Raw genomic sequence first — 16,520 nt, forward strand, 5'->3', positions numbered from 1 at the left:
ATAATTAAGTGATTTTCCAAATTAACTTAAAAACCTGCTAAACAAGAAAATAACATACCTGCACAGCACAGCATTCAGTCTGCTTGGATATCGATCAGGAAGAGAAGGTGTATCACCTTCTACAATTTTTAACACAACAGACAAAAAATTGTGTCCAGTAAATGCATGGGTCATACAGCACATCTCATATAAAATGCATCCCAGAGACCTTGAAGAATAAAATAATAGGAACAGTATAAACAGTATTTTTGAAAGTAGCATGCAGAGTGACATTACAGTAAGTAAAATCACAATTGTATGCCCTTTTCTCCTGGGAATAGCATATTTCATGACCATGCTGTCCTTTTCATCTGAAATATTTTTATTCAGATCACAAATTAGTAACTTTATAAACAGGAGAAATCATTCTAGTTCCATAAGCACAGGCACAAACTTAAATTCTGTATATAAATACACATATTCATGTATATATATATAGATATATATATGTAAAAAGAAAGTAAAACCCTATTATATGAACTACCTTAAGTGGTTACTCATTAAATTAAGAATGAAGTTTTTTAATTAGCGACTGACTGAGAAAATACTTTAGTAGTGTTTAGACATAGGTTTCTTTAAATTTGCTTTGCAAATTAATTTCTGACAACAAACTGAGGCTAAAATTCAAGTTCAAATTAAATAATGCCAGTTTCAAATAACAGAAGTGTCTTCTGGTGTGCTTTCACTCATTTGGCCACATACTCAAAATAGATTACTAAATCAATTTGTACTCAAAGAAATATCAAATTTTAGATGAGAGCATCATATTGCAACATCTAAAACTAAATTTCCTCAAAATTTTATCTGGAGAAGAAGAAATCTGAACATGTAGGTCTGGAGACCTAGCTAAGAACCTGTGTCAGTTTAAAATCATTAAAAACCAGGAGGAATGATTACAAACAATTTTAAATGGGCCTCTGGTTTACCATCACGTTATTCACCAGACTTTTATTCACCAGTCCTAATGGAGGTCATAAAAGATCACGAAGTTGAACATTGTAACATAAACACTCTCATAATAATTTATATAATGACTATTCATAACAGTTTGCACTTCAACTGTGTTCTGTCTGACAAATGTTTTTTAAGAAACAGGGGAGTTGAACTTTCCAGGCTTTGAAGGATGCTCAGCGTCACCTCCAGTTTGCAGTCAGGAGAACTGCGGCACTGATTAGTGACTTGATCAAGGTCATAGAAAATGTTGGTGAGAGCCAGCTACAGGACCAGACTCACCTAAGTAACCTACTTAAACATCAGAGCCACTTTACTCTTAATGTTGTATTTGATTGTGGTGTTTATAATTTACAGAAGCAGTATGAAAATAAAGCATAGTGATAATAAGTAGAAGTACATATAGGTGAATGGCTTTGATGAAATGGGTATAAACATTATCTTTGAAAGCGAATAATGAATAAAGTTTCAATTATTCATTTTGGTTAAAGAAGAGGAAGTGATTCGGTCCATCTGGCAATAAAAGAACAAGAGCAAATAATTTTAAAGCTGAAATCCAGGCTCTACATACAAGGCAAATAAGGAAGAGAAGAGAGAATAGGGGGGCTCGCTCACTGGTACTTTTCAAGCGGTACATGAAAACAATTAGCAGATCATTTTTGCTAACAGCTGCATAAAGACCAGCTACTGAGGCACATAAATAATTGGCTAGTTTTTTAGAGATTTAACTGTCAACCAGCTTTCAAACTTCCAAAATCAGTAAACAGTAACACACAGATGATGATCTATATTTATGATGTTTGTTCAAACTCTGAAACAAGATGATTACTACATGAGAAAATACTTAAAAACAAAAAGAACAACAAAAAAAAACCCTGCACACATGGCATCTGAAAGCATCAAACAAAAAGGGAAACCAGCCAGAGGGAAGAAAAAAAGGAAGGAAAATCCCAACCTGACAGACTGTACTATAACTGCTCTTTGCAGAATCAATCTGTTTTGGAGGCTGCTTGATTCTGGCAGCTAGAAATTGCTTAATGAGCCATTAGGAGCAGAGGATTTGCCACATCAGGGAAGCCCATTTATCCAGCTAGTTTAGTACTCTGACTACACCTGAGACTTTGGAGAAAGATGAAAAGAACACCCAGGGCATTCTGCTGCAGTCAGGGCCGTGAACAGGCTACCCAGGGAAAACCCCATCTGTCCCATGAAAGAAAAATAAAGGAAAAAGTAAAAGAAAAATGAGGGGAAAATCATAAAGTTTTTACACAGAATACAATTCTTTGAAATTAAATAAATCCCTCCTAAGCTGAGAAATGCTGCCCTGGGTCGCAGAGCAAGGCTATTTCTTCCCAGGACAGCTGCTGAGCTGCAATTTCCCGAGGGAGTTACCGTCAAGCTTTTGCCTCAAGACTGCATTTCTCAGTTGTGTTACTACAGTTCTGGTCTAAGCATCTTGTAAAGAGCATATTCAGCAAGAGAAAATTGCTTCCCGATTCCCATAAGCAATCTGCACGACCCAAACATATAATTTAATTACTTTTATAACCTTAGCTTGTATAACCGCCAGGGTTATAAAATTCTAAAATGGTCATTAAACAATCCAGCCAGCGCATTTGGTTTGAGAGCTCCCTATATTCATGAACAGGTTTGACAAAGGTCCTAAACAGCACTTCATTTCAGCACAATTGATGTATGACCATTTCACATTGAAGCTACTTACGCTCAATTACATCATAAAACGGAGCATCTGGAGAGGCTTCAGCGTATTCTCTACAGTATCAACTGACAGACCTCTAACTTCTCCTGCTCAGGAGAAATCACCCTGAGGTTTTAGGTGCCAATTGTTTACATATGCATTGCTGTCCTTTTAACATCTTCTGATCTTTTGTAGATCTTTCTAAACTATGTTATGGTTCTTCAAATGCTGTAAGATCCAGGTTAGCTTTGAAATTAAACTGCAAAAGCCAGACAATGTATATGCATATACCTTTGTGGCTTATATCTCCCAGTCTGATCATATCAGAAGGTCTTAAGAATTTGCTGACTCCAGAGTCTATGTATGTACATGTACACACATACCATCACAACTCTCTCAGCCACTGCTTTTCAGGTCTTCACTGCTTTTACTGCTATTTTGGGTAACTATTCTACATAAAATTTGGCAGTAAATAATAAATCATTTTTTGATTGTTAATATTAAAGACGAGGACAAATTGAGGGAAAAGCACAGACAAGCAAGCACAACTAAAATGAAAGTCCCAAGATCTGTGGTGTAGGGAGCCCAATTTACCCAAACCCTACAGACAAACCATCTGTCAAAATCTGAGTGCTTGATGGAAGACAGAGTAAAATGGATTTACATGTGACTGTGATATTGCTTTGTTTCTGAAAGACAAAAAGGAAGTTATTTATACCTCTCTTAAAAAGAATTTCCTAAGTCTTTAAGTGAAAAAAAGCATTTGTTTTTCAACTAAATTATTTCTGTTATCATTTCTGCCTCTGAGATAATTTATGACATATACCATGCACAAATCCTTTGAAAAGTTCCTGGATAGAGTTTACCTTATATGCTCATAGCTTTGAAAAGAAGAGAGAAATGTTATTGCTGATAACTGTTTGCATACACTTTATTTCATGCCCTCAGAAACAAAATACGGTATAGTTAGAATAGCCACTGCACAGATGGGCACTCAGTATTTGCACTCGAGGACCTATACTGATCCTTGGCAGACTCCCAGCCAGTACAGATTTCGGAGTCTCATCTGAGAAACCCTAAGTTCTCACAGTTAGAAAACCTACAAAAAACTGCGGATGTAATACAGGCTAACCACTAGTGGCAGGCAAATCGTGGTAACATTATTCAGCAGCTGAACAGTGATGGGCAAGAGTGATGCTCAGTCCCCAGTATGAATAAAGCAGGACCTAAACTCGCTGGGAGCCCTTGTGCCAAGGGAACCCCAGTCTTCTGGAACAAAAGAGATCTCTGGGGAAGATAAAACAGCACCCTTTAGCTTTAGGACCATTTGCAGGAGTTATCATTGACCTATTTGGTAAGTCTGGGCTTTCTAGGTTGCATGAAGATAATGGAAAGTACAAAGGTCTCCCTGTTGTTCAGAAAACCTCAGATAAAAAGTTAGTGCTCACCTAATGCATTAGTGAGTAGTCACAACTGCCCTGAATGCACTAAATATCTGCTTTTAGTTTATTCTTCCCTGGAAAGAAATGCTTCCATTTTGTTTGAATAGTTCTGGGAGTTAGGGGATGCCGATTCTTCTCAGCCTTATCTCACAAAGCCCGAGTCTGTTTGGGATGGAGTGATGATTTTCAGTCACTGTATGAACTGAAATAAAAGCTGATTAAAATTGTTAGTTTGTTGGTAGACTTTCATGTAATTCCCCTGGATCTCTGATTGCTTTCATAATATCGTTGCTGATGGGTCTCCATCTGCATTTGTTGGTGCTGAGAGACCTGTTCTGCCATTATTCGTCAACAGTCTTAGTTGGATGACACTGATGTAACCTGGGTAGATTCTGACCCACTATTTCCTACCAACAATATTTAAAAAAAAACCCTCCCAAATAACAAAACAAAACCCACACATGCCTTGTAAAACAAAAGAGATAATAAGCTAAACCAGCCTAAGGCCAAAGCTTCTAATATATACACCCGGCACATGTGGTTTAACACCGGGGATGAGTCACACCTGTTGTGCCCCTGTAAGTACAGAGATGGTCAGGCATTTTCCAGGGAAAGAGGGCGTCACTGGAACATGAACTTAGGTTAAACAAGAATTTTGGAGGCTTTGTCAGCCACAGAGGTTTGATGAAATTTTTGCCTGGAGGGGTTTGAAAAATAACCCAGCTGTTCCTCATGGACATGAGAGGTTCAGACCAAGGTCTCTGATTCAGACCAGAAATGCTAACTTTGGTCCCTCACACCACCGGGGACCATCTTAGCCAGAAGGCTACTGGCAGTTTCACATGGCTCCCTCTGTGTTCTGTTTTCTATAAATTATAAAATACCCACTGTCCCAGAGAAGCAGATTGCAACCACGTCCCACCACATGACTTCATCTTTCCTGACCCTAAGAAATGCCTTTAAATGACACACACAGTCATCAGTTTGCTTGACACATGAATGCAGTACCATAGTGCTGGTGGCATGGGAACGCTGTCCGACCCCCAACACCAGCGCCGGTCCCACCACATGGTGCATAAGGCCAGGAAGGGTCACCAGGACCCTGGCACAACAGTGCCGCTGGGTCACATTGTGTTCATGTAAAAGTGAGTCCCAACTGCCAAATGCGTGCACACACATCACCGGCTTATCCTCAGCCTGTCCTTGCCTCTCCAACTAGTCACTGTTTCAGCTCGGCTGCTGGCGCTGCACTGACTCTTTTGTCTGCCGGGTCATTAAGGGGAAGCACCACAGGCAGGGGGGCTGGCGAACTACTGAACTGAGGCCAGCTCCCTGAGAAAGCTCCTCACCTGGAAAGGAGGAAACCCCAGACTGTGTCATCTGCAAAGGCTTTCACTTACTGCCTGGCCAGTCCAGGCTCAGGGGTGGTAAGGAAAACACGTGCCAATTTTAATTTGCCTCCTGTGAATTAAGATTTGGCATAAAGTATGGAATAGCAAAGAACTCCAGCCCTGAAATTCTAGCTGAGGACAAATATAAATGCTGCAGCTTCTCTATCCTAATTGCAGAACTTCTGTACGTAAAAATTGTAAAACAGGAGGCTTTTTCCCATCTATTGACCTTGGGTTATAAAGCATACTTCCTGCACCAGCTGCTGCACTGTGAATATTCAAGCCAGTTTTGAAGAGCCAGTTGCAGAACATTTCAGTGAACCTGAAAAGCACAATGTCTCTTTAGAGCACATCATTAATGCAGCGTAAATGAAGGTCTTTGCAATGAACAATGATTAACCAGACTGAACAGTGAGAGGACCATGATAACTTAGTGAGACAGCAATAGCTGCCTTTTCTAGAAGATATTTTAGATTTTCTTACATTTAACAGGGGAACACTTGTAATTCTGAATTTTTGTGTGTAATATTTTGAGTCCTGCTAGAGATCAGAAGGACAAGTCTGAAAAGAGAACGTCACTTCAGCTACACATAAAAGACTCAGGCAACTTCCTGATGAGCAACTGAACTTCCTGCAAAGTGGCACAAGGATTTCACCTCATCTGGAGCCTCCAGGGCGGGCACTCCTGGGTGCTCAGGGACTTTTTGTCTTTTGGCCCCTGTTAAATGGGGCAAACACAAAAAAACCCACACAGAATCATTATTAAAAGACTAAATGAAGAGATGAAATGATGGAAGTATCAATCAAACATATGAGTCATGGTACTTGACAAGTCCTGATCAAAGAGAGTTTCTTGGCTCAGAAAGAGAAGGGGTTTGTGGGCTGGGAGTCTAGTGAGTCAGGATACACCTCCTCCTTAGTGCCCCTACAGTGAGGGCCCAGAAGCTCCTACTGAAGGCAGTTTCACCCTCAGATGAGTGCTCCTGGTCCTGTTTCGGAAAGATTACAAAATGCAGAAAGCCAATAGCTAGTGACTTGGCGTGGGGGTTTCTGATATTTTGTAAATTTTAAAAGGGTGATCAACACATCATCTGTAAAAATATTGGATCAAACTCTGCTTTCATTTACTCTGTAAAACTTCAATGACTTATAGGGATTGATACTTGTAACCACAAATAGCACTTATACATGTATTTTACATTCCATTTCAACTGCAATAAAATAAATTATTCTTTACAGTAAAACAGCACAAAAGGCAGGTTTCCCTGTCTATTCACTTGTTTTGACATCTTTTGAAATCTTCTCTCAATATATTTTTATTGACTACAAGTAGTAACTGATATTTGTTTTTGATACAGATGAACAAGAGAGGATCTGACATCAAATCCATCTCAGTTTAGCTACACAGACTGTGAGATAAGATTCCTGACACATCCGTTGACTGGATTGAACATGATAACTGTGAAAAATGGTTGCTACCAGTTGAAAATATAGACGACTGTTCTCAACATTTAGAATTATATCCTACAGTCAAAAGTATATTTTGAAACGGCAGAACAGAGCAGAGGCTAGAGTAAATTATCAAGTAAACAAACTACATTCCAGTGGCCAAGTGTTTTATGAAGGAAATTTCCTGATATGAAATATTCATAAAAAAGGAACCTTCAGGTATGCATACCTACAGAAAAGAACACCTCTTAGCAGAAGAAAACAAGCCCATTTTATATAAAAATACTATGACAGAATTAAAAAACACAATAGTTTTAACTGCAATCTTAAAACATGAGATGTTTTAGGACACACATAGAAACAAGCCAGATATTTTCCCCATTCCAAAAAGCATTCATCTTAGCTTGCAATAATACCTGCACACCTAAAGGTTTCCTAAAGTCACAGAATCACAGAATGTTAGGGATTGGAAGGGACCTCGAAAGATCATCTAGTCCAATCCCCCTGCCAGAGCAGGATTACCTAGACCATATCACACAGGAACGCGTCCAGGCGGGTTTTGAATGTCTCCAGAGAAGGAGACTCCACAACCTCTCTGGGCAGCCTGTTCCAGTGTTTGGTCACCCTCACCGTAAAGAACTTTTTCCTCATATTTATGCGGAACCTCCTGTGTTCCAGCTTGCACCCATTGCCCCTTGTCCTGTCAAGGGATGTCACTGAGAAGAGCCTGGCTCCATCCTCATGACACTTGCCCTTTACATATTTATAAACATTCATGAGGTCACCCCTCAGTCTCCTCTTCTCTAAGCTAAAGAGACCCAGCTCCCTCAGCCTCTCCTCATAAGGGAGATGTTCCACTCCCTTAATCATCTTCGTGGCTCTGCGCTGGACTCTCTCTAGCAGTTCCCTGTCCTTCTTGAACTGAGGGGCCCAGAACTGGACACAATACTCCAGATGCGGCCTCACCAGGGCAGAGTAGAGGGGGAGGAGAACCTCTCTTGACCTACTAACCACACCCCTTCTAATACACCCCAGGATGCCATTGGCCTTCTTGGCCACAAGGGCACACTGCTGGCTCATGGTCATCCTGCTGTCCACTAGGACCCCCAGGTCCCTTTCCCCTGCGCTGCTTTCCAACCGGTCTGTCCCCAACTTGTACTCATATCTGGGGTTGTTCTTGCCCAGATGCAGGACTCTACACTTGCCCTTGTTATATTTCATTAAATTTCTCCCCGCCCAACTCTCCAGCCTGTCTAGGTCCCTCTGAATGGCTGCGCAGCCTTCCGGCACATCAGCCACTCCTCCCAGTTTTGTGTCATCAGCGAACTTGCTGACAGTACACTCTATTCCCTCATCCAAGTCATTAATGAATATATTGAATAGAACTGGTCCCAGTACTGACCCTTGAGGGACTCCGCTAGACACAGGCCTCCAACTGGACTCTGTCCCATTGACCACCACTCTCTGGCTTCTTTCCTTCAGCCAGTTCACAATCCACCTCACTACCCGATCATCCAGACCACACTTCCTCAGTTTAGCTGCGAGGATGCTGTGGGAGACCGTGTCAAACGCTTTACTGAAATCAAGATAGACCACATCCACAGCTTTACCATCATCTATCCACCGGGTAACATCCTCATAAAAGGCTATCAAGTTGGTTGAGCATGACTTCCCCTTGGTGAAGCCATGTTGAGTGCCCCTAATGATCCCCCTGTCCTTGATGTGCCTAGAGACAGCATCAAGAACAAGTTGCTCCATCACCTTTCCGGGGATGGAGGTGAGGCTGACTGGTCTATAGTTACCCGGGTCCTCCTTCTTGCCCTTTTTGAAGACTGGAGTGACATTCGCTTTCCTCCAGTCCTCAGGCACCTCTCCCGTTGCCCACGACTTAGCAAAGATGATGGAGAGTGGCCTAGCAATGACTTCCGCCAGCTCCCTCAGCACCCGCGGGTGCATCCCATCAGGGCCCATGGATTTAGGGACGTCCAGGTTGCTTAATTGGTCCCTGACCCAGCCCTCATCAACCAAGACAGATTTCTCCTCTATCCTGACTTCTTCTGGGGCCTCAGGGGTCCGGGGCTCCTCAGGACAGCCTCCAACAGTATAGACAGAGGCAAAGAAGGCATTCAGTAACTCCGCCTTCTTTTTATCCTCTGTCTCCAGGGCCCCCACCTCATTTATCAGTGGGCCTACATTGCCTCTAGTGTTGGTTTTACCTGCAATGTATTTGAAGAAGCCCTTTCTGTTGTCCTTGACCTCTCTTGCAAGGTTTAATTCCAAGGAGGCCTTAGCTTTCCTAGTTGCCTCCCTACATCCTCTGACAACAGACTTATATTCCTCCCAAGTGGCCAGCCCCTCCTTCCACGATCTGTACACCCTCTTCTTCCACTTGAGTTTGCCCAGCAGTTCCCTGTTTAACCATGCAGGTCTCCTGGAACCCTTCCTTGACTTCCTACCTGCTGGGATGCTCTGATCTTGAGCTTGGAAGAAGCAGTCCTTGAATGCTAACCAACTATCTTGAGCCCCCTTACCTTCTAGTACCCTGTCCCATGGGATTTCCCCTAGCAATTGCTTGAAAAGGCCAAAGTTGGCCCTACTGAAGTCCAGGGTTGTAATTCTGTGTCCTGGTTTGGCCTAAACCAGGCCGATTTTCCTTTCAGTGATTTTTACTTTCAGCTAAGTCTCCTCTAAGTAACTGCACTTTCTGAAACTAACTGCATGTTTTGCAGACAGTGTCTGCTTCCAGGACTGATAACGCTCGAAGTTTGTAGTTATCGCTGAGGCACCGGTAGGGATGTTGTGCAGTAAGGCTCTTGCTGTACTTAGTCTTAGAGAAACCAAGGTCACTGCTGAATTCCTCACTGCTTACGAGTGAAGAGCCGAAGGGAGGTCGCAGCTGCAGGGGGGAGCAGACAGGGCAGGTGACCCAAAATTGACCAACGAGGGTATTCCATCCCATACACGTCATTCTCAGTATAAAGCGGGGGGATCACGAGGGTCTCGCTCTCTTTCTGCTATGGCTGGTGTCCAAGGAGGACTCTGTCTGTTTTCCTGCTGCCCCCGATCCCGATCCGTGCATCCCTGAATCCAGCTCTCGACCGTCGCTAGGCCCAGCCTGGGCCTTCCCGGAGCCTGCCCTGCAGTGCCGGTGGTGACGTGGCTGACTTCAGGGGAGCTCAGTCTTGGTTTTGTATATATATTTGTATATATTTGATTATTTCTATTATTATTATACTCTTTTCCATTATTATAGTTTATTAAAACTGTTTTAACTTTCCAACCCGGAAGTCTCTCTCCCTTTTCCCTTTCCCTTTCTCTTTGGGGGAAGCGGGGGGGGATAACAGAGAGCATCTGCCACAGGTTTAATAGCCAGCCCAGCTTTAAACCGTGACATTCTGCTAGCTATTCTGTTCCTGCCACATGAGAGCCTGAACTCTACCATCTCATGGTCACTACAACCAAGGCTGCGCTCAACCTTCACCGCTTCAAGTCTTTCAACAGATCCCAGCTTCTCAACTTGATTCTCTTAATCATCACCTCAGAAGTCTTGATCTCAAGAATTTGTGCCACCTAAGTGCAGAACTGACACTTTTCTTTCTATCTTTGAGACTTTTCTAAAACAAGGTGCCTTTTTGCTTCTGTCATAGAATCATAGAATGATTTTGGTTGGAAAGGACCTTTAAGATCATCAAGTCCAACCGTTAACTTAGCACTGCCAAGTCAGCCACTAAACCATGTCCCCAAGCACCACATCTACATGTCTTTTCAATACCTGCAGGGATGGTGACTCAACCACTTCCCTGGGCAGCCTGTTCCAATGTTTGATAACCCTTTCGGCAAAGACATTTTTCCTAACATCCAATCTAAACCTCCCCTGGTGCAACTTGAGGCTGTTTCCTCTTGTCCTATTGCTTGTTACCTGGGAGAAGAGACTAACACCCACCTCACTACAACCTCCTTTCAGGTAGTTGTAGAGAGTGATAAGGTCTCCCCTGAGCCTCCTTTTCTCCAGATTAAACAACCCCAGTTCCCTCAGCTGTTCCTCTTAAGACTTGTGCTCTAGACCCTTCACCAGCTTCGTTGCCCTTCTTTGGACTCGCTCCAGCACCTCAATGTCTTTCTTGTAGTGAGGCCCCCAAAACTGAACACAGTATTTGAGATGCAGCCTCACCAGTGCCGAGTACAGGGGGACAATCCCTGCCCTAGTCCTGCTGGCCACCCTATTTCTGATACAAGCCAGGATGCTGTCGGCCTTCTTGGTCACATGGGCACACTGCTGGCTTATATTCAGCCGGCTACCGATCAACACCCCCAGGCCCTTTTCCGTCAGGAGAAGTGTCCTAACACTCCAGTTATTCTCGTTTTCAGCTCCCCTTCCAAGTACCTTCTTCCTTTTTACATTTGCCACTGTTTTTCAGTTCAGTTCCTAAGAAGGTCCTTCTGCTTCCCTCTAAGCCAGGAATCACTGTTTCCTCGTCCACTTGGAAGTTTCACAGAAAGCTGCTTCTTTCCATTCATCTATCTCAATATGAGAAAGGAAAAGATTTCCCCCTTCCTAGCAAAACCCGACCTTCATCTGCAATCATCCTGCGTCATGGCAGAGACTGGACCTGAATCTTACTCTCCTTTGAAGTTCCAGATAACCCAGAATAACAGCAAACTACATGCTTCTTAACACAAAGAGCAAACCTTCAAATTGCAACATATGATACAAATGTTCTGGAATAGTTTTAGTGGAGTAGTGTGAGCACCCTACTAAGAGAGCCATTTAAAAAAAAAAAAAAAAAGTCATTCCTAAATAAAGTCAAATGCTGACCTAGAAAATAAATGCCTAATCCAACCAAAATAGCATGCTGACTACTCACCAAATGTCAGATTTTGTGTTATATCCCTGATGCTTCAGTGCTTCTGGACTCATGTAGTATGGTGTCCCAGTAAATGTAGTTGCCAGATCACATGAACCCATCAAAAGACAAGAAACTCCAAAGTCACCTAAAAGTAACAGCAGAAACAATAATCTATTCATATAAATCTATATCTATTCATATAAACCCTTTGTGTTTATTGTTAGACATGATTCCATGACTGTACTTCCAAAAAACCTGCCAGTATTTTAAAATATGGAAAAAAACAATTTTCTGTAATTCTTCAAAATAAAAACACCACAAAATCATAGAACTATAGAATGATGTAGGTTTGAAGAGGCCTCACAAGGTCATCTGATTCAAACCCCTGGCTCAAAGCAAGGCCAACTTCAAAGTTACATGAGGCTGCTCAGGTCCAGGTCCAGCCAAGCTTAGAGCACTCTCAAGGCCAGAGATTTCACTGCCTCTCTGGGCCCCTGTTCCTGTGCCTAACTGTCAAACAAATGTTTGACCACAAATCAAAATACTGCATTAGACATGACTTTATTTAAATCTCCATATTGACAAAATATCTGCTGGACTGTTCTATTGTACTAAAATGTATCTTTTAAAAGAATGGAAATCTCACCAATTTTAAGAAGATTATTTTTCAAAAATATATTCTTGGCTTTCAAATCTCTGTGAAGTATCAGCCTGGAATATAAAAGGAAATTCAGTCTCATCCAGCTTGAAGCATTCACAGTCACATAACAGGTATCTTAAGTATTTATCTTCATTCCATGTTAGGAAGGCCAGCCCACCACTGCTACAGTCTAACCCTGCGACACCGCACAGATGATGGAATTAAGGAGCTTCATATAAACACAGAGGGGCATTCACAGACACCCTCATGCAGGATGAGAGCCTAAGCAGCCAGGACAATAAAAATACACCCTGGGATCCTACCTTGAGAATAGAGATACAGGCTTAACATGAGCTGCAGAGGAAAGGAGAAAGGCAAGTCTTTCTATCTGGCTCTTCTTAAAAGCATTACATCTTATTTTCTACCAGGAGAATGAGATGTCTCACAATAGAATAAGGGATGAGAAAAACAGCAATAAGAGATTCTTAAAGCTCAGGGAACTCTCCTTCAGATAAAATGTATTACTTGAAAGACAAATATGTACATAGTCTAGGCTAGTAGTTCAAATTTTTACATTAATGGTGTGGAAGATAAAAGAACTTTACAAAGACAGAGATCAAAAGGAAAAGAAAAAGAACAACTGGCTTTTGCAGACTTATTTTTCCATCAAAGACCAAAAAAACATCATAAGCTACACACCATGTGGGCATAAAGAGCATCTTCTCGATTTCTTGAAATCTTAATGTGTGACAGTAAGTAATTCTCCAGCCCCTTAGGAAAACAAAATATCTCTACAGTACACAAAACATGTTCTCAATTAATTATTGTTATTAACACTTCCAAAAGGATTCCCTACAACCTCAACTAAACTAGAACTCATCCACTTTTAAATAGCTTGATAACACACAGTACTAGTTATCAGCTTTGCTCAGGAGGAGATTAGAACAGCATTTGGTACATGCTGGCTACAGAAACTGTATTTGCTAATAGAAATACAGTAGTCATTCAGCCATTTAGAACATGTGAAGAAAGCAACTGACGCTCTAAGATTCTTGAAATATGGGCAGGAAAAACAAACATAATAATAGTTTTTAATTATTCTTGAGCAATCCTCAAGTATTATCTCAAATTTCATTGAATTATTAAAGTCTTATGCACTGAGATACTGAAATGATTTCCAAAATAGTTACCATATTAAGACTAGAAATACAAATTCTACAGCACAATTTAAATAAGTCATTTAGTCCACAACTCATTTGAAAATAATTTTTGCAAGAAGATAAAAAAATTATTAAATTCAATATACTCAATTCACAAATGGGAAAAAATGTGAAAAATAACTACTAGAAGACATTGTAGTATGCACAGAGACTGAGCATGAAATGGAAACATCTCTATTTTTATGGGTCATAAAGAAAAGAATTCTTTATGCTTCTTATGGCAATCTTTCCAGTTTTTGTCCTTAAAGCAAAGCTTGTAGAGAAAGGTTTGCACATTGGGAAAAATGGAAGTTTTATTCAGTGTGCCTCCACTGATGTTTATAAATAATTTGTTCTCTATTATTTGGCAAATTTCTTGAGCAATATATGTACACTCATCATACATTACATCAGTAAGGAAATTAAGCTAAGGTGATATTCATACCTCATAAGCCTGTATATACACACCTAGTTTTACATAAATCTTGCTCTGTTAATTTAGATTCATAAAGTCTTTCCTTACCATTCATCACATAGAGCCTTTGAAAAAACTTGACTTCACTGAGTTAGATTTTTCTTGCATATTGTTGTTGAGCATTAGTAGGTTTTAACCTTTTTTTTTTATTATTATTACTTTGTATACATATAACCACAGACTCTTCGAACCTAAAAGTTTCCTGGATATCTGTGATTTGAATAACAGGTATCTTGAAGTGCAAAAACTATCCAGAAAGCTTTCAGTAGCATATTATTTCAAAAGGAGATGAAGAGAAGATATTTGGGTCACATTAGTTTGAATTTGAATGCAATGCTAACATAAGCTTGCAACATATTGATGAAAATGTTATGCACATTATTTGGATCACCAATAATTATAAGATGCTTTTATATGCTAATATGACTAAGAAATACATGGGGTAATTCTTTGGAACTTCCCATGATCATGTCTCTCAGCGCAAACCACCTTATTCTGCCAGGATATCACAGAATCACAGAATATGTTCGAAGATAAACAAGTTACAAGCTGAAACCTTAACTGAAACAACTACTTTAATTCTAGTAAGAAATAAATATTTTGCATGCACTGTAAATCTAGTTTAAGAAAGAGTGTGACTTTTTGTTGTAGCAAGAGACAGACCTATAAAGGTAACGTGAATTAACTGGGATCCAGCGAAACTTAATCCAACTTGATAGTCAGTGAAGTAGTTATTGATATTTTGGATAGAAATTAACAGTTAAGGGTAGTTTCAAATGGGCTATAAATATACCCATACTTATGTTCTATAGAGCACCTGCTTGCTCTCTCACAGTCATAAAAAAGCAGCATGAAGCACTGTGCAGTGGGCAGCTTCCTCGAATAACGCTTCCTCTGCAACGTGCCAGCAAGTGAAGCTGATTGAAGCTGAATTAGTTTACTACTGTGAAATATTCGGCAATTAATTTCTCTTTCCTCTATCTGAAGAGCTATTTAGAGAAGTAAGAGGCTCTGTGTAAGTCTGAATCCTGTACTAGGGAAGACAATGTGAAATCCAGATAAAGTACTTTGGGCAAAGCCTGCTATCCTGTAGATTGAAAGCAACAGATTTGTTTGCATAAATGGTAACCTTGTAAAAATCCCTGTGTTGGCATATTGCTCATAAAGATTAGCAAAGTGATGGATAATGTAATGGTCAGCTTTATTCAAACTGAAGTTAAATGAATCAATGGCTGAATTGCCAGATTGCTGTGGGATCAACTTTGTGTACCAATGTGCGATGGGTTACAAGTGTGCCAGAGAGACTAGATGATGGTTGCATGCTAACTGTGTCCATCTAGATAAGACCACCAAACTATGCTACCTCTCCTTTACTTCTGTCTCTGGTTATGTCAATGACAGATGAAGACTGAATCTATTTAATTCTAGATAATTTAGCTTTCAAGTTTAAAATTAAAAAATCCATCCAGTTATGCAAAATAGCCATCAGATAGCATAATGATCACAAGATATTCATGCTCCCTTTGGGACTTATGAAGCAGAAGTAAAGGACAGGAATGTCTAATCTGTATAATCTTTATTATCACAGGAAAAGAAAAACAATCTCAGGCAGTGAAAAAGTCCTGTATTAAAATAAGTTTTCAAAAAGTGCAGAAGTTCAACTAAAGCTATGCAAGAAGGACAACCAAGTGAACAGTCTATGTCTAAAACCAGAAATAATAATTCTTGCTGCTCTGGAGTAAAATCTCCCATCTACAGCAGCTGGATATTCTAAGGAACGGCACAAGGAAGTCCAATCCACAGATAATGAACGCTTCAAGCTTCTAATTCTGGAGCAAAGTTTTCTTTGCATTAGAACATAGTTCAAACATATTACAGCTTTTTTCCATATCTGTAGAGATGAAATCATATTTGACTCCTCTATACATAAACAGAGGGCTATTGTTATGTTTCAGTAATTCAAATTAATTTCTGTAAGTAGTTTTAAATTCTTTTAAACCTAACCCTTTCCATTTAAGCTATTGTTTGGTTCTAAACTAATAAGACAAAGATTAAATTTTCTAATGTGCATACAGTCAAATAACACATAATATAGCAGAGGAAATGCAAAAAAAAATAAAACTGTCAAGTCATTTCTATGTGTCTGGAGAGGTGCTATTAAATAGCTATGATTCAAAGAGAGAAAATGAAATGCTGTTTGAAAAATCAAATTGCTGCTTTCACTAGAGAATTAAACTGTACTTTTCAGGAAACCCAGTAATTTAATACACATATTTACCAAAGAAAGGTTATTTATAAGATTATTTTTAAGATTTATTTGAGAACAAGTAGAAGAAGATGAGAAAAATAGAAAAGTAGAAAAAAGGGACATGTGGGAAAAGAGGAGAT

General features: G+C 40.2%; 1 protein-coding gene across 4 annotated transcripts in view; it reads right to left on the bottom strand.

The window, feature by feature from the left end:
* NEK11 (NIMA related kinase 11) overlaps positions 1-16,520 on the bottom strand; it is a 101,528-nt gene that overhangs the window by 55,952 nt on the left and 29,056 nt on the right. For 3 of the 4 annotated variants that reach the window (XM_068404760.1, XM_068404764.1, XM_068404763.1), the window contains exons 5-7: positions 12,465-12,529; positions 11,837-11,963; positions 59-208 (exon numbers count right to left, since the gene is read on the bottom strand). In XM_068404760.1, the coding sequence (XP_068260861.1) occupies positions 59-208; positions 11,837-11,963; positions 12,465-12,529 (342 nt within the window). The remainder of the gene's footprint in view (positions 1-58; positions 209-11,836; positions 11,964-12,464; positions 12,530-16,520) is intronic. The other variant, XM_068404761.1, reaches the window with a different exon arrangement.

This window comes from Nyctibius grandis, chromosome 7, assembly GCF_013368605.1.
Source record: "Nyctibius grandis isolate bNycGra1 chromosome 7, bNycGra1.pri, whole genome shotgun sequence".
NCBI classification, from domain to species: domain Eukaryota; kingdom Metazoa; phylum Chordata; class Aves; order Nyctibiiformes; family Nyctibiidae; genus Nyctibius; species Nyctibius grandis.